Genomic DNA, 23,937 nt, shown 5'->3' on the forward strand with positions numbered 1-23,937 from the left:
TTCTTCACTCCCCATTGTCATCTACCCTGCAAAGATGAGCACTGCCAGCAGGCACCGCCCATGAATTATTTAGGCTAGAGCTCTTATATAAAAGGCTGGCAGTGTTCTCATTAATTTATAGATGTTCTGATCAAGACATTTAGCATGAGATCAGGCACTAGGATGCCTTGTTGACTGATTAGATCATATTTCTTGTTTTAATGACGCTCCATCTCAAGTTTGGGGATATAACTTTTCCATCTTTGATCTTATTAACACATTATAGGTAGGTAGTACTTATCAGCAAATAAAATCAAATGAGATTCCCTCATTTTGCTAAATTTCCCATATTCATTTATTTATAAAACTACAACTTCAACAACAAAAATATTGCAGTTTGCCTTATTTATACAGAAGTTTGCTAAACAAGAATCCATCAGTCTGCCTGAAAATAATTTGGGCAAAATTACTGTAATGCTACTGAGACACCTGGATTGTAATGAAATAATACTTCACGTATGGGATCCGTTATCCAGAAACCCATTATCTATATAGCTATAAATTATAGGAGGACCATCTCCCATGGACTCCATGATTTCCTTTTTCTCTGTAATAATAAAGTAATATCTTGTACAAGATCCCAACTAAGATATACTTCACCCTTATCAAAGGTAAACCAATCCCATTGGGTTTATTTAATTTTTACATTTTTAGTAGACTTAAAGTATGGTGATCCAAATTATGGAAAGTACCCTTATCTGGAAAACCCCAGGTCCCACTCATTCTAGATAATAGGTCCCAAACCTGTTACTTAAGGTGGCCATACACGAGCAGATCCGCTCGCTTGGCGATGTCGCCAAGCGAGCGGATCTTCCCCCGATATCCCCACCTACGGGTGGGCGATATCGGGGAGCATTTTGGTTAAAAAAAAAATAATCCGATCGTTTGGCCCTGGGGCCAAACGATCGGATTATGTGGGCGGCAATGGGGCAGTCGGATCGGGGACCGCATCAACGAGCCGATGCGGTCCCCGATCCGACCAGATTTTCTAACCTGGCCGATCGAGATCTGGCCGATTTCAGGCCAGATCTCGGTCGGCCAGGCCGCTCTGCTCTCCCCATACACAGGCCGATTAGCTGCCGAATCGGTCCGAGGGACCGATATCGGCAGCTATAGTCGGCCCGTGTATGGGGACCTTTAGGTAACAGCAGTATCAATAGATAACAGTGATGTAATGCTCTACTACAGGTATGGGTTCTGTTATCCAGAGACCCATTATCCATAAAGCCCTGAAATACAGAAATATAGCAATAATCTTTTTCAAACAATTCTCACAAAGATTTTCTTTTCTCTGTAATAACAAAACAACATTTTGCACTTGACAGTAACTAAGCTGAATATATCCATGTTGGTAGGTAAGACCACTATCTGTCTTAGCAGCCTTAACTATTGTGATCCAAATTACGGAAAGACCCCATATCCATAAAGCCCAAGCATTAGAGACTAAATGCCATACTTTCAGCCTCACACACTGACAACATGGCGGGTTTGGCAAAATACCTACTTTGACAAGCAACCAGCTGTAATTAGCCTACCTGGATTTGTCACATCCAAGGGACTACAGTGATCTGGTGTGACATTTTACTAACAGATTAACAGTATAGGGGGATTTGTTTTCTGCATTCTTCAATGTCATTTTTCAGTAAGATGCTCTTTGGGTTTAATGGTGTAAATGTTATAAGAATTTTCTTGTAAAAAAAAAAAAAAAAAAATCCGGCAGCAGCCTTCAGGCCTAAACCATCCAGCTCTGGTACTACTGGAACATTAACCTGCTGGCTCAATAATTAACAATTGCCTTATCATTTAGTTAGTCTGCAAGGGAAATTGTTTACAAAGGGCATGTCACTATATAATAAGCAATTAGTTTGTTAAAATCCCTGTTTCATTAACTTTTTTTTCATTACTTTGCTAAAGCTACAAATGGGCCCCACATGAGAAAACATGGAAAAGGCAGTTCCCCAAACTCACACCTTGGTGTTACTGACTGCGATATTATTATAGATTCTGTTATCATTTCTATGTCTCTGCTTCTGACATTGTGTATCTTTTTTTTTTTTCTTTTCTTTAAAGGTTGATTTTTATTGAGTTTTAACAACAATAGAAGAAGAAAAGATAGGGTGGAAAAAGGACAGAGAAAAGGAAAGGGAGAAAAGGGATTGGAGAGTAAACAGACATTGTGTATCTTACTTTATTTCCCCTAGGCCTAAACATGTTTATGAACTACCATAACAAAATTAAATTAAATATTTAAGTAATATGAATAGCCATCAACAAATAAAACTGGCATTGTTGTATAGCTGTGACATCATTAATTAAAAAATTACTTATTATGAATGTGATCTACTGAGGGAATAATGTAGCCTTACAGTAAGATACAGGGAAATGAATTAATGACTGTAAATTAATGATGCCCTCACACCCACACACATCATGGAACTTTAATATCATTATATTTTAAAGTAAAGGGCAAGTTATATCTTTCTTGAACATCAGTGGACATAATGCATCAAGCACAGCTCCCCCTTGCACCTGCAATTATGCTGCAGTTATGGGAGGGAACATTGTATTGTGGGTAAAAAGACATGGTGGCTTGCATACACAATTGTACATCACACACAGCACTTGCACTAGTAAATGAGTCCTATTGTGATTATTTTTTATATTTTTTTGCAGAGAGTCAAGTGCATGTAACACAAATTACATCACTAAGCACTGATTATAAATGATTACATCACTAGGTACTATTTATAAGGAACAGGAGTAAATATGTAAAAAAAAAAAAAAAAACCAAATATTTCACTAAATAAAGTCTAAGCTGAAAGATGTTGTTGCTAGTTAGAGAGTTGGACTTTGGAGTTCACATAAAATATTCCAACTTCTGAAGTGCAACACAGACGGGCGCCAGGGGTTGCCGATAAGAATACTATTGGTTTCAAGGGGTTTAAATATTTAAAGAATTAATGGAGGCTAGATTCTGCTATTAATTAGAAAGCTATAAACAACTCAGTATCAACAAAGGTGAGACATGGAAGGGCTTAAGGCGTCCAGATGTTCCACTATTGTCTCTACAATAAAGTCGGATTAAATAACGTCTCCAGAATGTAAGGCAATATTCATTTGTGATGTAATTTTAATGAGCTCATATGAAGAATAAGATCATTGATGTAATCGTTTAAGCAGCAGTTTTGTACCACACCTTTGTTTACCACTTCTGTTAGCGCCTGAGATACCCTGTTTGTGCTTAATTTCTAGTTTTTATGAACTTATCAGTGCTACAAGTTATAGGGCCAGCACACACAATAAATTAAACTGAATATAATAAATCCAATAGCCTGCCTTTGCCTTAGCTTCCACAAGTGTGAGCACAAAGTGTGCACAAGAGAGAATTTTTGCACTCTCAGCCTGCAAGAAACCAGGGGGAACATTGAGGCTTATTACTATTACAGGTGTTGAGGTGCAACAGTTCAGTTATCAATAACAACCAATAAAATCTTTACTTCAATTTTCCAAAACTAATTGCTGATTGGTTGTTGCTGTTAACTTCTATATGTAAATTAGCTCCATGTCTTTATCAGGTTTATTTTTTCAAATCTATATATGTATATAATCTATATAAGTGTTAAATCTGTCACCCTGCAATACTATCCTAAATTCAAATAAGCATTTGCCCCAAATCTGCCCAACTTCAGTAAGTCCACCTTAATAAACTACTGTGACCCACCCTGAGGTGCCATCACTATTATTGGCTCTAGGGCTGTGTTTTATAACCTTTGGTTTCTACATGCTTTTGGACAACAACTTACAGAATTTTTCAACATATAACAAAGGGTTAAACTGGACCATAGGGTATTCACACCCAAGATACAAATTTCAATGACTAAAAGTACATCATACACTAATGGGCTTATTTATCAATTTTCGAGTTTGGGAATTCGAGTTTGTTTCTCTAAATTGAATAAACTCGCATATCAAATGCTCACTTATTTATTAATGTGGTAAACTCATTCGAATGAAAAACTGAAATACCTTGAATTTTCGAGTTTACAAACTTGAATAAAACTAGAAAACTCAAATATCTTGAAATCACCCCCTAAGTCATGTATTACTGACACATAAATTGTCACTTAGAGATCAGATCCGTAATGGTTTATTGACATTAGCCTGATAATGTATCAAATGGCCTCCATGCTGCATAAAACAAAGCTTCTAACATATCTCAGACATGATACAGGTAAAAAGGTTATTGTTTGGTAAATCCAAGTACCCATTGTGCTACATAATTTGAATATGGGTCACTTATGAATTGGAATAGGGGGCACTATTTCACTGCAGTCTATAAATGATATTCCAGTTTACCTTATCAAATGTATCAGAGATTCCACACCCAAATGAATATATACGAAAATCTATATATATGAAACAAAACACAGCTGGTGTAAGCTATCAGTGAACTTAAATCAAATCCAAGGGGTTGATTTTGTGTGCAGACAGTCACACATCATCTGTGTACAGTGAAGTATGTAATAAAAAGTTCCATTTAAAAGCAAACACAAAGGTCCAAACCCAGCTCTGGCACACACAGACAGCAATGGCACACAGACAGACAGCATGGCACACACACAGACAGCATGGCACACACACAGACAGCATGGCACACACACAGACAGCATGGCACACAGGGAGCAGGGTCCCTCCTGGGTTGGGATTAGAGGCTGATAGCACTTACCCAATGATCACAAGGTCTGCATGTGTGTCTGAGATAAGAGTGTGATGTTGCTGTCGCTGCTGCTGTTGCAGAGATCTGTGCTTCAGTCTCCAAGCAGTGTAGGGATGTGCAGCTATAGGCATGGGTGGCAGCAGGTTAGAATGCAGTCACAATGGAAAGGATTTGGTTTCCAGCAGCCACGGTTCATTTTCCTCCTCACACAGCAGCAGCAGCAGCAGCAGCAGGGAGCGCACATTCCTCCTTAGATCACAGCCACTCACTGTCCGCACAGCATTCAGCAAAGGCGTCGGGGTTCAGCCATCTGTGCTGCCTGTCAGGAGGGAAAGCTAATCTTCTCTCTCCCACAACAGGTTAATTCAGCCTGCCCTGCCCGCCCTTAACGGAATGGGCGGTGGTCTGAATGGGAGTGCGGAGAGGTGAAGGGTTTGGCAGGAACCGAATTGGATACGCGCTTTATCCACAAACCAAAGCAGTGAGCTCGGTACCTGCCGGATAATACGGCCAGAGAGCAATACACTGCATGGCGTTTTATATTTAGTAACAGGCCAGAAATAGGGGGAGATGCATTGGGCTGGCTGAGGTTCTATTTTTAGCCGTTAATCCCACCCTCGTTCTGAGACGCGCTCATTTCTGCTATATATATAGGGGGTATTGTGCGCTATATAGGGGGAATTGTGCGCCATATAGGGCAGTATTGTGCACCATATAGGGGGAATTGTGCGCCATATAGGGGGTATTGTGCGCCATATAGGGCAGTATTGTGCACCATATAGGGGGAATTGTGCGCCATATAGGGCAGTATTGTGCACCATATAGGGGGAATTGTGCGCCATATAGGGGGAATTGTGCGCCATATAGGGGGTATTGTGCGATATATAGGGGGTATTGTGCGCCATATAGGGCAGTATTGTGCACCATATAGGGGGAATTGTGCGCCATATAGGGGGTATTGTGCGCTATATAGGGGGTATTGTGCGCCATATAGGGGGAATTGTGCGCCATATAGGGGGAATTGTGTGCCATATAGGGGGTATTGTGCCCCATATAGGGGGAATTGTGCACAATATAGGGAGTATTGAGCGCTATATGGGGGGTATTGTGCACCATGTAGGGGGTATTGTGCGCTATATAAGGGAGTATTGTGCGCCATATAGGTCGAATTGTGCGCCATATAGGGGGTATTGTGCGCTATATAGGGGGTATTGTGCGCTATATGGGCGGTATTGTGCGCCATATAGGGGATATTGTGCGCTATATAGGGGGTATTGTGCGCTATATGGGCGGTATTGTGCGCCATATAGGTGGAATTGTGCACAATGTAGGGGGTATTGTGCGCTATATAAGGGAGTATTGTGCGCCATATAGGTGGAATTGTGCGCCATATAGGGGATATTGTGCGCCATATAGGGGATATTGTGCACAATATAGGGAGTATTGTGCACTATATGGGGAGTATTGTGCGCCATATAGGTGGAATTGTGCACCATGTAGGGGGTATTGTGCGCTATATAAGGGAGTATTGTGCGCCATATAGGTCGAATTGTGCGCCATATAGGGGGTATTGTGGGCTATATAGGGGATATTGTGCGCTATATAGGTGGAATTGTGCGCCATATAGGGGATATTGTGCGCTATATAGGGGGTATTGTGCGCTATATGGGCGGTATTGTGCGCCATATAGGTGGAATTGTGCACAATGTAGGGGGTATTGTGCGCTATATAAGGGAGTATTGTGCGCCATATAGGTGGAATTGTGCGCCATATAGGGGATATTGTGCACAATATAGGGAGTATTGTGCGCTATATGGGGAGTATTGTGCGCCATATAGGTGGAATTGTGCACCATGTAGGGGGTATTGTGCGCTACATAAGGGAGTATTGTGCGCCATATAGGTGGAATTGTGTGCCATATAGGTGGAATTGTGCACCATGTAGGGGGTATTGTGCGCTATATAAGGGAGTATTGTGCGCCATATAGGTGGAATTGTGTGCCATATAGGTGGAATTGTGCACCATGTAGGGGGTATTGTGCGCTATATAGGGGATATTGTGCGTTATATAGGTGGAATTTTGCGCTATATAGGGGATATTGTGCGCACCACGCTGCCGAACTCTCTGCCTCACACAGCTTTGTGTCTCTGTATTGTACTGAATGTTTACACATTGTTTTCTATTTTCTCTGGATAGTATCATTGTCTCTTAAAGGAGAAGGAAAGGCTAAGTCACTGGGGGGTGCTAAAATGTTAAGCACCCCCAAGTCACTTAAATTGCTTACCTTGTACCCCGGGCTGGTGCCCCTGTTAGGAGAAAACCACACCGTACCTGCAGCGAGCGCTTCCTTCTTCCGCATTTCTTCGAAATCCCTGGCCCGCCGAATGCGCATTAGAGTGAAAAGCCGACTTTCTTGTTTAAGTTCGTCTTTTCACTCTAATGTGCAGCGCACCAACGCGGAAGAAGGAAGCGCTCGCTGCAGGTACCCCGGGCTGGTGCTGTTCTCTCCTAACGGGCACCAGCCTGGGGTAAAAGATAGGCGATTTAAATCACTTGGGGGTGCCTAACATTTTGGCACCCCCAAGTGACTTAGGCTTTCCTTGTCCTTTAAGGGGCTGTTAAAAGTATATGAATTTAAGAAATAGGATTATCCCAATTTCTGGCTTCTTTCTCCCACAATTTTATACAATGAACTGCCACCTCCAACCCAGTGTGCAAAAACAAGTTCAGTTTGCATATTGGTTTTGCCTATTAAAAAACTACCACAGGCCTCTATACCATTTTGGTCTCCCCAAAAACAGAGGACATCATGATCCAACCCAGCTGCCTTGCTACGTTCAAACATGTCAGTGATCAGGCCCAACCCCCACCTATATCCTCTAAGATCTCTCTATTTTTGGACATCCAAATCTAGGATTGTTGCATCTGCCAGGTTCCCCCTCTGACAGGGCTCCAGCCTGATTTCCCTTACAAATGGAAGCTCCTTCTGTAATGATCATATATTCCTTTCCCCCTACTGGACCTGGATTTATCCATACCCCATCCAACATACCAGTAACCTGTGCACATTTATGGGTTCACAGTTCTTCATTATTCAGTAAAAAAAGCATAGTGAGAATTTGTTCTCCAGACTGTGCTTGGTTTTAGGAGCCTTATAAGAAGGAGGCTCTACACTAGCAGTCAGCATTATGTGCACTGGCTTTAATTGTAGGGTTAATGTCAGACAATGCCCAAAAACCTAAACACCTTTTAGCAAACCTTTGCAAATTGCATTTAGTAGAATCCACTCCAGATTATAAAGTTTGGCCCTTATTAAGGCTTACGCCACATGGGGCTGATTTTCCCTTTAGCTGTGCCTGCACCCTGAGGCACCCCGGGTGCAGGCAGACGTGGCAGATATCAGCCAAGAAATGTGAGTCTTCACAGTTCTAGCCAATATCCAGTGTGTCTGCCTAACCAGGTGGATTCAGGTAGATTTTAGGGTTATACTTTTTTTTTTTTTATATAAAAGCAGCAGCCTGATTGGTTGAATATTGTGCTAGTTAGCCACATATGTGGATCCACTTGCAGCCCCATACAGGTCTCTTTAAGCTCCAGCATGGTCTCTAATCTGGTTTTGTGTATTGGTGGGATCATCTTTAATGTGATCAAATTGCATTAAAACAGGGATTTTAACATTATATTGATTATCTCAGCAGTACAAAATATTCTATTTTTAACTGGCTTTTTTTAAAAAAAATGTAAACCATCAAAATAATTTCATGTAAAATTTCCCAGACTGCTCTGGGAGTTTACTAAATTTTTTTCTGATATAATGAATTTGAAATAACAGTGCCACTTATTTCTCCATTTACAATAACTGTATACAGTTGGCAGAATATTAAGCTAGTGAGAAGAAGAAAGCCTTGTAATGCAGGTTCTGACTATAACCAGTCAGCAGGTGGCGCTGCTGTTTTAAATTAATTATATCAGCAGCGTAGAAACTGATTATATTTCCTTTAATGCAGAGAACCAAGGCTAAACCTATGATGGGTCCTGCAGGGAATCATATAGAGAGGCAGCCTGATAAGCTGCCTTGTGGTTCTGCAAACAGCCCTAATTATTCCACCATCATTAAAAATAAATAAAGTGTCAAGAGAACATAATTACGGATCCAGCTAATTGGCATAATGTCCTGTAGAACGCCTAAAGGGAATACCGCGGATGTGAACACAAATATTGATTTATTTTCTCTGTGCAGTTGGTGTCATCAGTTTTTGTTTGGCAAACAAATAATATATACCCATTAAATGCCATGATTCAGCTGGATGCTTTTAAAGGGAAAATGTAATATTTTACAGTGAATTTTATTTTATTTTTGTTTCATTTCTGATCTGGACATTTGTCCCATGAACTAAACAAAAGATTGTGTTCAACTGTATCAAACAGAAGAATGGCCAAATGTCTCAGGACAACCCATTAATGAAGTAGAAAGGAGGCACAGCCTCTCTCTTCCTTTCTGTTTCACGTTGATGATGATGATGCACCGCAGGAGATGGATGGGAGGCACTAGCAACAAGACTTTAAGTTAAGACTATCTGGGATAAGGTAGCTACCATACTGCTCCATATATGGCCATCTTAAAACTATAATGAATGCTTCTGCTGCCAAGGACTAGTGTAGAACACTCCTGTAAGTGACAATATTATATTACTAATATGAGTAGGGCTCATGATAAAAGTAATGTAAAGTAATGTAAAGTAAAGTCCTTAGTACCTGAGGAAATGTTCTACCAAAATCAGAAGAGGCATAAAAATCAAAACTATATTAAAAAAAGGTTCAATAACATATCTACATATGGTAAATATAAGTGAATCATGCTCTCAGTATAGATCATGGGCTATGCTTGGTGTTATGGGTGTGACCAACTGAGTGTATAGGGCCTGTGATTTCTGAAAGCAGCCCTGCTTACAAATGTAAAGGACTTGGGGATAGACCAAAGTGCTAAAAAAATAATTATACTGCAAAGTTCTTCTGCTTAGGTTCAAAATATCCAACCTGCAAATCAAACTGTTGTTTAACTATAACTTTGAGAATCCCATAAAACCTTTAAATTCACGGGTTAGATCAGTGATCCCCAACCAGTGGCCCATGAGCAACATGTTGCTCCCCAGTCCCTTGGATGTTGCTCCCAGTGGCCTCAAAGCAGGTTCCTATTTTTGATTTCCTGGCTTGGAGGCAAGTTTTGGTTGCATTAAAAACCTGGCATAATGCCAAACAGAGCCTTCTATAGGCTGCCAGTCCACATAGGGGCTACAAAGTAACCAATTATAGCTCCTATTGGCACCCCCCAGTAACTTTCTCCATGCTTGTTTTGCTCCCAACACTTTTTCCATTTGAATGTGGTTCACAGGTATAAAGGTTGGGGATCCCTCGGTTAGACAATGTAAATTTTCATAGTTTGCTTTGTGAATTTTCTGAAAGAATATTAATAAATTGGCATTGAGTATTATTTTTACCAACCAGGCTGGTACATTGCCAGCCAGGTGGCAACCTTATTTGTGAATTCAATTCAAAAATAATCACCTGCCACTGGTTGGGGCCCACAGTAGTATCAGAGATGGGTGGGTCGGCGTGAGTCTATAAATAGGTGGGACTTGCCAGATCAGGTAGGGTTCGGACTGGGAGCAGGCAGGTGAGGGTCGACTTTTAGTCAATCTGCACATCACTTTTCCGCAGGGACCAAATGTGTTGTGTTGTATAATTGTACCAATTAGGATTGCCACTGGGGCAATGATGCAGGCTGGGTGTGCTTCTGAATTCAGGGGGTGGGGCTATGATACAGTGATCAATGATTGCTACTTCATTCAGTGACATTCCTGCCCTTATTTTTTTAATTTGGAAATCCGAACAGGCGGTTTTTACCCAGACAGCTGTTATGAAAACCATTCAGGTGGCAACCCAGCTCACTGGTGTGAGCAATTTTTTAAATACATACAATGGTATATATATCTTTCTATATATGTATATGTGAGCATTTTTAATTTATATATATGAGGCTTTTTAATTTATAGGGCCTGTTATATATAATAAGTGTTATAATAACAACATTACTGTTGGACAATATGCAATTTAAAATAAATTCACAGATTAGGACAGTAGGTGTCACTGCTTGAGCATGGAAAAACACTGCCCAAGGCAAGAACATTCTAACCTGTTGATTGCTTCTGATAAAACTGCCGACATGCAGTAGCTGGGTTACAAAGAGTACAGAGGGCTTGGTGGGGCTGATGACCAATGCAATAAATGTGTACAAAATTGGTTCAACATAGTCTCAGTTATGAAGAAAGACTGGCCAAGTTGGGTCTGTTTACACTGGAGAAGAGGCGCTTAAGAGGTGACATGATAACTATGTATAAATATATAAGGAGATCATATAATAACCTTTCTAATGTTTTATTTACAAGTAGGTCCTTCCAACGGACACGAGGGCACCCATTCCGTTTAGAAGAAGGGAGGTTCCATTTAAATATTCGGAAAGGATTTTTTACTGTGAGAGCTGTGAAGTTCTGGAATTCCCTCCCCGAATCAGTCGTGCTGGCTGATACATTATATAACTTTAAGAAGGGGCTGGATGGATTCTTAGCAAGTGAGGGAATACAGGGTTATGGGAGATAGCTCTTAGTACAAGTGAGGGAGTACAGGGGTATGGGAGATAGCTCCTAGTACAAGTGAGGGAGTACAGGGGTATGGGAGATAGCTCTCAGTACAAGTGAGGGAGTACAGGGGTATGGGAGATAGCTCTCAGTACAAGTGAGGGAGTACAGGGGTAGGGGAGATAGCTCTCAGTACAAGTGAGGGAATACAGGGGTAGGGGGGATAGCTCTCAGTACAAGTGAGGGAATACAGGGGTAGGGGGGATAGCTCTCAGTACAAGTGAGGGAATACAGGGTTATGGGAGATAGCTCTCAGTACAAGTGAGGGAATACAGGGGTAGGGGGGATAGCTCTCAGTACAAGTGAGGGAATACAGGGGTAGGGGGGATAGCTCTCAGTACAAGTGAGGGAATACAGGGGTATGGGAGATAGCTCTCAGTACAAGTAAGGGAATACAGGGGTAAGGGAGATAGCTCTCAGTACAAGTGAGGGAATACAGGGTTATGGGAGATAGCTCTCAGTACAAGTGAGGGAATACAGGGGTAGGGGGGATAGCTCTCAGTACAAGTGAGGGAATACAGGGGTAGGGGGGATAGCTCTCAGTACAAGTGAGGGAATACAGGGTTATGGGAGATAGCTCTCAGTACAAGTGAGGGAATACAGGGGTAGGGGGGATAGCTCTCAGTACAAGTGAGGGAATACAGGGGTAGGGGGGATAGCTCTCAGTACAAGTGAGGGAATACAGGGGTATGGGAGATAGCTCTCAGTACAAGTGAGGGAATACAGGGGTATGGGAGATAGCTCTCAGTACAAGTGAGGTAATACAGGGGTATGGGAGATAGCTCTCAGTACAAGTGAGGGAATACAGGGTTATGGGAGATAGCTCCTAGTACAAGTGAGGGAATACAGGGGTATGGGAGATAGCTCTCAGTACAAGTGAGGTAATACAGGGGTATGGGAGATAGCTCTCAGTACAAGTGAGGGAATACAGGGGTATGGGAGATAGCTCCTAGTACAAGTGAGGGAATACAGGGGTATGGGAGATAGCTCTCAGTACAAGTGAGGGAATACAGGGGTATGGGAGATAGCTCTCAGTACAAGTGAGGGAGTACAGGGGTATGGGAGATAGCTCTCAGTACAAGTGAGGGAATACAGGGTTATGGGAGATAGCTCTCAGTACAAGTGAGGGAATACAGGGGTAAGGGAGATAGCTCTCAGTACAAGTGAGGGAATACAGGGTTATGGGAGATAACTCTTAGTACAAGTTGATCCAGGGACTTTTCCAATTGCCATCTTGGAGTCAGGAAGGAATTTTTTCCCCTCTGCAGCAAATTAGAGAGGCTTCAGATGGGGTTTTTTGCCTTCCTCTGGATCAACTAGTAGTTAGGCAGGTTATATATAGGCATTATGGTTGAACGTGATGGACGTATGTCTTTTTTCAACCCAACTTACTATTTTACACCATACACACACAAATTATTGTACAACAATCTTAACTTATAGTTATGCTAGTATCCGCATTTATACCAGCCAGCTGCCTTACATGCAGTGCACCTGCTTAGACAGGTAAGGCAATATTGTTGTAGAATTTCCAAAGTACTAGATCTAACCCAGTAGATTGGTAGGTAGCATCCACTAGTCATTTGTTGAAAACAAATATCTACAGTAAATGGTTTCTAAAGCTGATGCAATGTTAGAACTTTTATGACATTTATCCTGTGTAAAGGTTGCTGGAGCCCTAGGGAATCAGTGCTTGCTCACCGAGCTGTTAACACAATTGTCCTTGCTTGGTTGTAGCAGCCACAAAGATGCTGAATATAGGGAAATAAATGCTATAGAAAGAAAATGACTGTATCAGAGAGAAAGTACCAGAGAGTTGCATCCCATGTGCATCACCAGTCTGCTATTGCCATAGCAATTGAGGGGGCAATAATTGTAGCACTTGATTTCTAGTTCAGGTAAGGGGCCCATTATCCAGAATGCTCGGGACCTGGGGTTTTCTGGATAAGGGGTCTTTTCCGTAATTCGGATCTCCTACCTACGAAAAATATTATTTAAACTGTAATTAAACCCAATAGGATTTTCCTCCAATAAGGATTGATTATATCTTAGTTGGGATCAAGTACAAGGTACTGTTTTATAATTACAGAGAAAAGGGAAACCATTTTTAAAAATGTGAATTATTTGATTACAATGGAGTCTATGGGAGATGGCCTTTCCATAATTCGGAACTTTCTGGATAATGGGTTTCCGGATAAGGGGTCCAATATCTGTACTGGTATGTGCATGATTCAGAATTATGTGACGTGCATATAATATACCAGAGCCATAATTAAACTCTACCTGGGCTACATCTTCCCTGCAAGCGAACGTTCTTCAGGAAGGCAAGATGTTGCCCAGATACGCAGCTGCGCTACTCTGCTCTTTTAGGTTGGGTCAGAGACTATGCGATAAGGGAGAGGTGAGGGGGGTCGAGGCAGGCCAGTTAAGGGGGCTTTTAAAGCCGGGGAGGGTGTTGTTCTCCTTTAAGCAAGTAATTCACATTTTTAGAAATAATTTCCTTTTCGTAGTAATAATAATACAGTACCTTGTACTTGATACCAACTAAGATATAATTAATCCTAACTGGAAACAAAACAATCCTATTAGGTTTATTGAATGTTTTCAAATAAATAAATGATTCGATCCGAATATAAGCCGAGGTATCTAATTTTACCTAAGAAAACTGGAAGAACCTGTTGCGAGTAGAAGCCTAGGGTTGGAAATGCAGCAGCTTCTGCTAAGTTTCAATAATCAAAATAAATACCAATAAAATTAGGATCTATCAATCTTACTGAACAAATACAGCAGAAGTCACTAAAGTCTGCCCCATGAGACAATCTGTAGTGACCAGATCACTTTGTGTATGGGTTAAGTAGAGCTTCACTTCACATATGTCCAGGCCCATCTTCTGGAGACCATCAATAGAAATGCTGAGGGATTCAAAAGAGACCATATGTTTGTTATGCACAGTGGACATGATTATGCACTCTATGTAGGCCGTGCAAAATAGCAAACCTAAATGAACCTTCACTATCAGCACCTCTGCATAGTGACATTGGCAATATGTGATGTAATTCTATACAAATATGTATATTATTAGTTTATAAAGAAAGACATTTATTCAACATAATTTTCTATGCATGATCAAATCACTTGAAAAAATAATTGCTGTCTTTTAATTCTTTGCCCTGGGTTCTTAGAAATCAAAGCTCTGTATTTGAAATGGAGTAACCTAGCTGATAAAAGTATGAAACTTACTTTTTCAGTATTTATACAAATAATGCACTCATGTTACAAGATGTCCATAGATCCCAACGATCAAATGTACTCTGTAGCTCTGCAAGGCCGGGATTGACATGCAGGGAGAGTGTGACGCCGGGGGCGGAGCAAGGAGTCAAGAAGGAGTGACGTGCAGCGGGAGCAGGAATCAGGTAGCAGAGGGCGCTAGCTGGAGGGACTCAGGTATAAGACGAGGGTTAATTTTTCAGCACATTTTGGGTGCTGAAAAACTCAGAGCTTATACTCAAGTATATACGGTACAATAACAATTGTAACAGCAGGAAGTAAAGAGGAGCCTTAAGGTGGCCATACAGATTTTAGCTGCCTATTTGGGTATTTCAGACCAATTCAGTAGCTTATCTGCCCATGTATGGGTACCCTCGATGGGCCTACCCAACCGAGATCTGGCCTAAAACTAGGCATATCTCATTCAGGCAGGTTTGATTTTTCTGTTAGATTGGGGACCGCATCGGACGGCGCCTATGTCACCTGTTTAATTCCCTTGGGCCAAACGATCGAATTAGCCTGATATCGCCCACCTTAGGTGGCCATATCGAGAGAAGATCCACTCACAATAATCCTCAACCACCAGGATCATAGGTTTATCAATCTGAATAGCCACAGAACTCGCCTTACATGCTAAGATAATCGGGCAGTATTATCGAAACTGTCTAAAGTGCCCAACTGAATCTGGGCATGCAGGGGCAGTTTTACATAGACCTTTACATAGATTAAATATTATCTTAACAGGAAAATAAACAAAATATACAAGCAAATCCAGCTAAATTGTCTCTTGTGAGCTGCTGCTTTATTCATAGGTTTCCACTGAGTTTGCATGTCTGTCTCTGCAACTTCCCCTTGTTAATTCCTCATTCCTTCGCACAACCTGCAAAAAGTTGTGTTGTTTTCAAATAAGAGATAAACTCTGCTACTTGTTTGTATGTGTGTTAAGGGTATGCAATCATGGGCTGCTAGGTGTGTCCTTGTATGGGATTTATTAGGGCGTTTTTCTAACTCAAGTGTTGCAAAATAGTAGAAGATATATAGGAGATATTATATATAAATAAACAAAGCTGGCAGTGTAGAGGGCTCTATGTAGATTCTCTCCAAGGGAACAAGATAAAAATGTTTGTTGAAGCTTTAAACTACAACATTGGCTAGCTTCTTCCTATTGGACTGCATAAAGCACGATGACCTATTAGTATAATAGAGGCGCTGTACAATGGAACAAGAACAAAAGATTGCATGCTTGTGTAATACTTGCCAACTGCTCAGCAGAACAAATCTTCATTCACAACATTCAATTGTTATTTATATAAAGGTGTCAGCCAAAAGGAAATCATAACTGTGACCATGAATGAGTCTGGTAGCGTAGACCAACAATACATTTATGTTCTGCCATTTTAACTTTTATTTTATGTGCTACACTTTATGCTATCAATGCTTTTCTCAGATTTGTCATTTAATTTACAAAGTCCATTGGTAATTTCAAGCAATACATTATAATGTACATTGTAAATGTAAAAAAGAAATTGCATCATTTCCAGTTTGTTTAGCCAGACGTTTAAATTTAGTTTAGTTGCTTATATGGATGTATACAGGAGAAAGTATTTTGCAACGCTTTCTGGCCTTGATTAATAAGAGATGCTGATGGTATGTAAGTACAAAAGAGGAAGCGCTATTTATGTAGTGGTTATTAAGATGTCCCTTTATTTTTATCAGACTGATTGCAAAATCTCTTTTGCCCTGTTTGCTAATTGGCTGCAGGCTCCAATTCACACATAAATGACAAAGTTCCATTTTTCCAATTTCATGCTCAACATAAGCAAATAAAAACTAATTTGTAGAAAAGAGTTTAGTTGTGGTTTAAAAAAAAAATATAAAACCACAAAAATCTGAATGTTATTAAATGAAACTGCAAAATGACCCATAGCCAAAGACAAGTATGTGACAATTATGTGTAAGAACAACAACAGAACTTTATAAAATACTAAGGGGCCGATTCACTAAAGGTTGATAATGCTTATCGCATGCTTTTTTGCGTTAAAAAGCATGCAATAAAAGCATTAAGACGCATATCGCATGCGCAAAAAACGCTGTTATTTCTATTGCATTGTGTTAATTAGTGAATAGAAATAGTACTAACGCATGATTCACAAACACATATAAAGCGTTAAACGCTCTAAATATCGCAATAGTCTGTGCTAAATATTGCAGTAGTCTGTAACACCTACTTGGGGCAGGCTGTACTTATTACTTTTGGCAACACAATATGGACTTTGCAGTGGGATTTTTTTCAAGTCTGTGTTGGCCCTAGAGTGATGCAGCCTCCAGTTTTCAGGAATATGGTAATTTTCAGAACAGTAGTTTTCCGAAAGTAATCGGTACGTGTGTAATATCGTGCGCTAATATAGCAATCGCCAAAATATATCATGCGCAGTGCAAAATAATGCACGCGGTGGAAAATAACGCAAGAAAAACGCTCATCACGAGTTAAATAACGCAAAGAACATCGCTTCTTAATTGTGACACGTGTCCTTTTAGTGAATCGAGCGTTAAGTTGCAAAAAATAAGAAGTGATAAAACGCATTATAAAAATAGCATTCGTTTTATTGACCATTAATGAATCGGTCCCTAAATATTTTGCACACCTTGCTTTTAGGGCATTTTTATTTCCTAGTGCTACTGGTCCTTTAAAATTGGCAGATAAACAACTGAATGAAATGCAGAGAACAGTGATGGAATGTGCACAGAGCCAAATGTACCTGCAAAGGTGAAACCGGCTTAGAAATGGAATGCACACTCGTTAGCCCTATCATTAATCCCTATGTACTTTTTCTTATTGTTATGCTAGAGGTTGAAAGGAGTTGCTAAGACAGAGAAAGACAAACTAAGCAAGTATTATAGGGCCAGTTTAAGACGTCTCTAAACTATGTATTATTGTTAAAGAAGAAGGAAAGTTTAACACCCCCCTCAGTGATTGTAATAACTTACCTAATACCCAGAGCTGGAGCTCCTGTTAGCAGGAAAGTGCATGGGGTACATGCAAGAAATCCTCTTCTTCCCCTCTTCTTTCTTTAAAATTCCAGGGCCAACAAATGCACAAGAGAGTGAAAAAGCCTAAGGGCAGTGGCAGACGGAGAGATTAGTCACCCCGTGCAAATCTTCGTTGCCACTGCCCTAAACAGAATTCAAATACTCCTTCTCTTAGGGCAGTGACAGTGCCTGAAGTTACATGAGGGGAAACTTCGGTGACTAATCTCCCCGTCTGCCACTGCCCTTAGGTTTGATCACTGAAGCAGTATTTTGATGATGTTCTAGACCAGTGGTCCCCAAATAGTGGCTCAGGAGCAATATGTTGCTCACCAACACTTTTGCTGCTGCTCCCAGTGGCTTCAAAGCAGGTGCTTAGTTTTGAATTTCTGAATTGGATGCAAATTTTGGAGGCATAAAGTTTTGTACTGCCCAACAGAGCCTCATGTAGGCTGCCAGTCCACATTGGGCTACCAAATAACCGATCACAGCCCTTATTGGTGACCCCCTAGGAACTTTTTTAATGCTAGTGTTGCTCCTCAACTGTTTATAGTTAAATTTTACTCACAACTAAAAAAGTTTGGGGACCCCTGTTCTAGACCAAGGGGAGATCTTTCAAAGATCTGTTCATCATAAAACACATAAGCCATTAGAATTTTTTAAATTCAAGCCACCCATTAAAGTCAAACAGTTTGCCGGGGGTCCCTTTACTTTTAAACAAATTGATTAACTCATAAGCATCTTCCCTGTCAGTTGCACAACACCACCATGCTAGGATTCTTATTAGACAATTAGTAGTACATAACATGTATTTGTGCAGTTCAGTATCTATAATAGAACAATCTTTAACTGCTCACACACTTTACTATCTATTGCCCTATTCTTATATATTACGGTGGTTCACCTTTAAGTTAACTTTAAAGAAGAACTAAACCCTAAATATGGCTAGAAATGCCATATTTTTTACAATATACTGACTGCACTAGCCAAATGTTTCAGCATCTCTATAGTAGTAATGATATAGGTCTTTACAGTCATCACATGAGCTCCCCATCTTAGATTCTGTTAGAATTGTCCAGGACAGTGTACATGTTCAGTGGGCTCTGAGCGGCTGTTTAGCAGCTAAGTTTAGGGGTTATTGCAAATTATCAAGCAGAAAATGAGGCTGGTTGGTCATATAAACTGATGCCACAGATCTGTTTAAATCTATTAAATTCTTATGCTAATTGCACTGGTTTTAGAGCTCCCATGTAATGTGAATCTGAATTAATTACTTCTCAGCCTTAAACTGTTACATTTATATTTTATATATACAGTATACAGTATTGTGAGTGGGTCTCTAAGCTCAGGTAAGTGCCAGCAGCACAGAGCATGTGCAGGGAATCAGCAGAAAAGTAGCAGGGGAGCGACTGGGGCATCTGTGAAGGCACAGATATTCCCTGCTAAAGAGCTGAGGTACAGATGCCCAAAACATAATGTACAACATTTCTAGCCTATTTCTTTAGTTAAGCTTGAAATCTCCTTTAAGTATGTTATCCCATTTCTAGCAACTTTGCAACTGGTCTCATTATTTTTTTTATAGTTTTTGTATTATTTGACTTTACCTTCTACATCTTTTCAGCTTTCAAATGGAGGTCACTGACCCTGGCAGCCAAAAATCAATTGCTCTGTGAGCTTACAATTGTATTATTTTACTTTTTATTCATAATCTATTAATTTAGGCCTTTTCATATTCATATTCCAGTCTTTCATTTAAACTGCTTGGTTGCTAAGGTAAACAAGACATAAGCAATCAGCTGCTGAAATTCCAAACTGAAGAGCATTTGAACAAAAAGCTAAATGTCTGAAAAAACCACAAAAGATAAAAAAAACGAAAACCAATCGCAAATTGTCTACCTTTTGACCTAAAGCATTTTATGTTGACATACTGCATTTATTGCAGACATCATATAATTAGAACCTGAGGTTTACACCTCCACTATTGTTCATGCTTGTGCATCAGGTATTATATCAGTGCTGTCTGATTCTAGGCCTTAAGGGCATAAACAGGTCAGGACCTCTGTTTACCGTCTGTTAAGGAAAGGTGATTCGGTCATACTGACTCAGTTGCAAATGACCTTGCCTGTTCTCAGACACGTGTATATTTAAATCCTAGGGTAACAAACAACCACAAAAAGTCATCCTGATAATTTTCATACATGGCAATGGGTCGTTTAGTCATCGGACTGGTTAGAAATGTTGGTTGGATAAAGGTACCATCTGCACATGAATTGTGTATCTAAATATATCCTTGGGGGCCAACAATGCATTTCCAGGAAGTCACTTTGGTACGATTGATGTCTGCCAACTATTTCATGTTCAAAACATCATCCCTTTAGGGCAGGGGTACATGGAGAGATTAGTCAAGGCGCAACAAATCTCCATTGTTGCGGGCAACTAATCTCCCCGCAATGCTATCCCACCGGCCAGAATGTAAATCGCCGGTGGGATAGCATATGCGGCGCCGCGATTTGTCGAAGTTGTCTTGAGAGGAGACTATGGCAAATCCTGGCACCGTGTATGCCATCCCACTGGCGATTTACATTCTAGTCGGTGGGATGGCATTGCAGGGAGATTAGTCACCCGCGACAACAGAGATTTGTTGCGGTGCGACTAATCTCCCCGTGTGTCACAGCCCTTATCCTACAATTTCAGTCTGAATGTTAGTTTTAGATCGTTGCATTTAAATGTACGATTAATATCCACACCTACGTTGGAAGAAGACTAAAATCTGAATGTGTATGGCCAAATTAAGAATGGTAGTCAAAGACCCATATCTGTGGCTAAGCCTTCAGTTTGTCAGAGGTACATATTTACTTAATTCTTCTTTCATCCTAAACAGAAATAAAGTCATGTTTGTGTTCTGACTGAGAATTCATTTGTGCATTGCATGTTAGTAAGGGCAATGACACACGGAGCTACTTGTAGACAGATACTTGTCACTGCTACTGAACACAAGAATATACCCTGCCACAGCCAATACTGAGAATTGTCTTTGCTAAAACACACCTCAGTGTTGTCTATTTTGTAGCTGTGACAAGTAGCTGGCTACAAGTTGCTCTTTGTGTCACGGTAAGCACGTCATTACAATCAACCACTGGCATTATGTCACCGTATAAGACAACAATTGCTGCCATTTTGAAACCACCTAGAAAACTAGTAGAATATCCGAAGGCAGAAATAATGTTCAAATGGGAAAAAAATAATACAGGTAACCCATTATCTAGAAAGCTCTGAATTATGGGAAGGCCATCTCCCAAAGAGTATATTGTAAGCAAATAATTCAAATTTTTTTTACATGATTTTTTGTTTTATTGGACACTAAACAATCCCGCTGAGTTTATTTAATACTTAAATGATTTTTAGCAGATTCAAATGACAGAAAAATCCCTTATCCAGAAAACCTCAGGTCCCAAGCATTCTGAATAACAGGTCCTATACCTGTACTAAAATACAGTCAAAGTTTTTTTTAAAAATGATGTTTTTCACAAAGACCATATACAGTATGGGATGTGTTACATGGATTGTTTGGTTTTCCATATAAGGATTTGGTTCATAAAAATTACTTTAACATTAAATAGACTTGGGATGCACCAAATCCAGGATTCCACACTCCTGGCCGAACTGAATGCTTAAAATCAGATGACTTTTTGTCACATAAACACAGAATTCAAAGATTTTTCACTGCACGCTGCGCAAGCGGTTCCTTGTTCTCATTTGCATATGCAAATTAGGATCCAGTTCAGTATTCACTCAAATCTCATCACAAATGATTCAGGATTTGGACGAATCCCAAAATAGTGGATTCGGTGCATCCTTGAAATGAACCCAATAGGGTTGTTTAACTACCAATATAGATTCATGCAGTTAGTGCAAGGTACTGTTTTATTATGGATAAAAAAGAAAATTAATCAGACATTAAAATCAGCCATTATTTGCTTAAAAATTGAGAAATGGGAGCTGGGCTTTCTGTAATTCTGAGCTGTCTGGATATTGGCCTTCCAGATAAGAGTTACCATAGCTGTACCATATGTGATGGTCGAAGAGCAAGATGTTTTTACCTTCAAGAAAATGGTAAGGGACTGAGACTACATCACTTGCTTTATTATTTAGTTTAACTTCTTATTCTTCTATAAGATGTTTAATTTCCCAGCTATCTGTTGTAATACCCTAATAAAGCAATCAATACTGCCTACAACCTCATCATCATAAATTTTAATTTGAAAATACCTGCCCTTATTAAAGTAACAACTTTAGTAAGTTTTAGTTTCAGTGCTATTTTTAGCAGGTCATTAGCTTGTACTAATTTTCTCTTTGTATGCTCTCCGCCATGTGAATATTTTATTTATACTGTAAATACCTGTATTGTTATTTCAGAAAAGCCAAAGACATTGAAGAAGCAATAAGATACCATTCCGGACGAAGAAAGCCTACACCTATCCGCTAACATTTTTTTAATTAGCTCTTCCATTTTGAAGAAGCAAAATTAAATATTGAACACTACAGACTTGACAATCGCCAAGACTTAAGTATATTCCTGGATCATATCTCTTTCACTCTCAGATTCTCAGCAGGGGATCGACAGGTCACCTGTTTAGATCTCACAGAAACACTTTGCTGTGAAAGTATCTACAGTCGTCTTTCCAGTTACATACCACGTAGGCCTTTTTCCAGGGAATGAAAGGAGATCTGCCATCGTTAAACAACAAAGTTGCTTGAAGTAATTAGTTTTCCCAAAAAGGTGTAGCTATCTCCTCTGGATTGTAAGCTTATGTGAGGAGAGCACAATATTGCTGAGTGTATACACCTGTATTCATTTTGTCTGATAATTACCGTATAGCCTTTCTTTGTTTTTAGCGGAATAAAAGTGGGAAATCACTGAACTTGAATGGTATTTCAAAAAGCATCAAAGCATGTAAAAACTGTATTGTTATTTCATGCCATGGGAGTCCAAAGATGTTTTATGTAGGGGAATCTCCAGAAAATTGATTATCATCAGAGCAAATATTCCAGATATACATGTACATACATCAATCAATGGCATAGTCATCTAGAATCTTTTTAGGGGAATTTTTAGCATTTTCCTTCATGTACTGCCAGCATTTTTTATACCAGTGATCACCAACCAGTGGCTCATAAGCAACATGTTGCTCCCCATCACATTGGATGTTGCTCCCAGTGGAGTCAAGGCAGGAATTTTTGAATTCCTGGCTTGGAGGCAAGTTTTGGTTGTATCAAAACCATGTGTACTGCCAAACATGCCAGCCCCAGGAATTCTTGTGTTGCTCTCCAAATTTTTTTATATTTGAATGTGGCTCATAGGTAAAACAGGTTATGGATCCCTGTTTAATATCATGCTCTCCAGAACATACTACTATCTAGTGTAATATATGAGATTTTTCCTCTTAATTTCAGGCTGCAAGTTGGGCATCAGAGCCTTCATACTTTGAAATTCTTGTTTCCTTGTTTCTGAATTGTGTCGTAGATTAAATTATCCTGCCCTGCAGCAAGACATTTTTTTTAAATATGTCTCTGAAACCTTATATTTTTTTAAATCCCCAAGAAAAATCACTTTGGATAAAAAGTACATTCAAATTTCAAATATGTTATATAAAAGCCTTTGCAATTATTATACACGCCATTGATTTCCAGGAGGGTTAGAAAGTCAATTTAAGGAGAAATGCACAGCTCGGGGTTGCTGTGGGTAGACTGCTTACGCTACTGAAGGCTAATAAAAACAGCCAAGATGTTGCAGGCTACACACTATATATCTCCCTTCCCTAGCAAAATGCCTATGAATAAAGAGAAACTGCCAGTCTCTGCCAGTAGGACAAAAGAACTGCATATCTTTACCTCAGTTACTTGTTTTCACTGTAACTAATGATCTGGGAGCAGTAAAAACAAAGCTAAAACAATGATAAAGCTTGAAAAGTTCCATCCTGTTTCTAGGAAGGATTTCTTAGCACTAACAAGGTATTTCTACAAGAATTGTAACAATGGGAGCTGCAAAATGTCCTCTGTATAGGAGTGGCATTTACAATCTGCTGGTTTACCCTTAACTGGCTATCCCTAGTATGCAGCAATAATTTATTCAATATATGTATCCCCCACATTTGTGCTACATCTTGAATTTAAGCTGATATAGTATTTGAG

The 23,937-nt window shown here is 39.9% G+C and overlaps 1 protein-coding gene across 3 annotated transcripts in view; it reads right to left on the reverse strand.

Annotated features, from left to right (window-relative positions):
* fam149a (family with sequence similarity 149 member A) overlaps window positions 1-23,937 on the reverse strand; it is a 47,945-nt gene that overhangs the window by 18,225 nt on the left and 5,783 nt on the right. The window contains exon 1 of one of the 3 annotated variants that reach the window (XM_002934403.5): window positions 4,766-5,340. The exons of the other annotated variants lie outside the window; for them this stretch is intronic. Coding sequence (XP_002934449.3) covers window positions 4,766-4,887 — 122 coding nt within the window. The 5' untranslated portion in view covers window positions 4,888-5,340. Of the gene's footprint in view, window positions 1-4,765; window positions 5,341-23,937 lie in introns of those variants that run through there. 3 annotated transcript variants of the gene reach the window in all.

The sequence above is a fragment of the Xenopus tropicalis genome, chromosome 1 (genome assembly GCF_000004195.4).
Source record: "Xenopus tropicalis strain Nigerian chromosome 1, UCB_Xtro_10.0, whole genome shotgun sequence".
NCBI lineage: Eukaryota > Metazoa > Chordata > Amphibia > Anura > Pipidae > Xenopus > Xenopus tropicalis.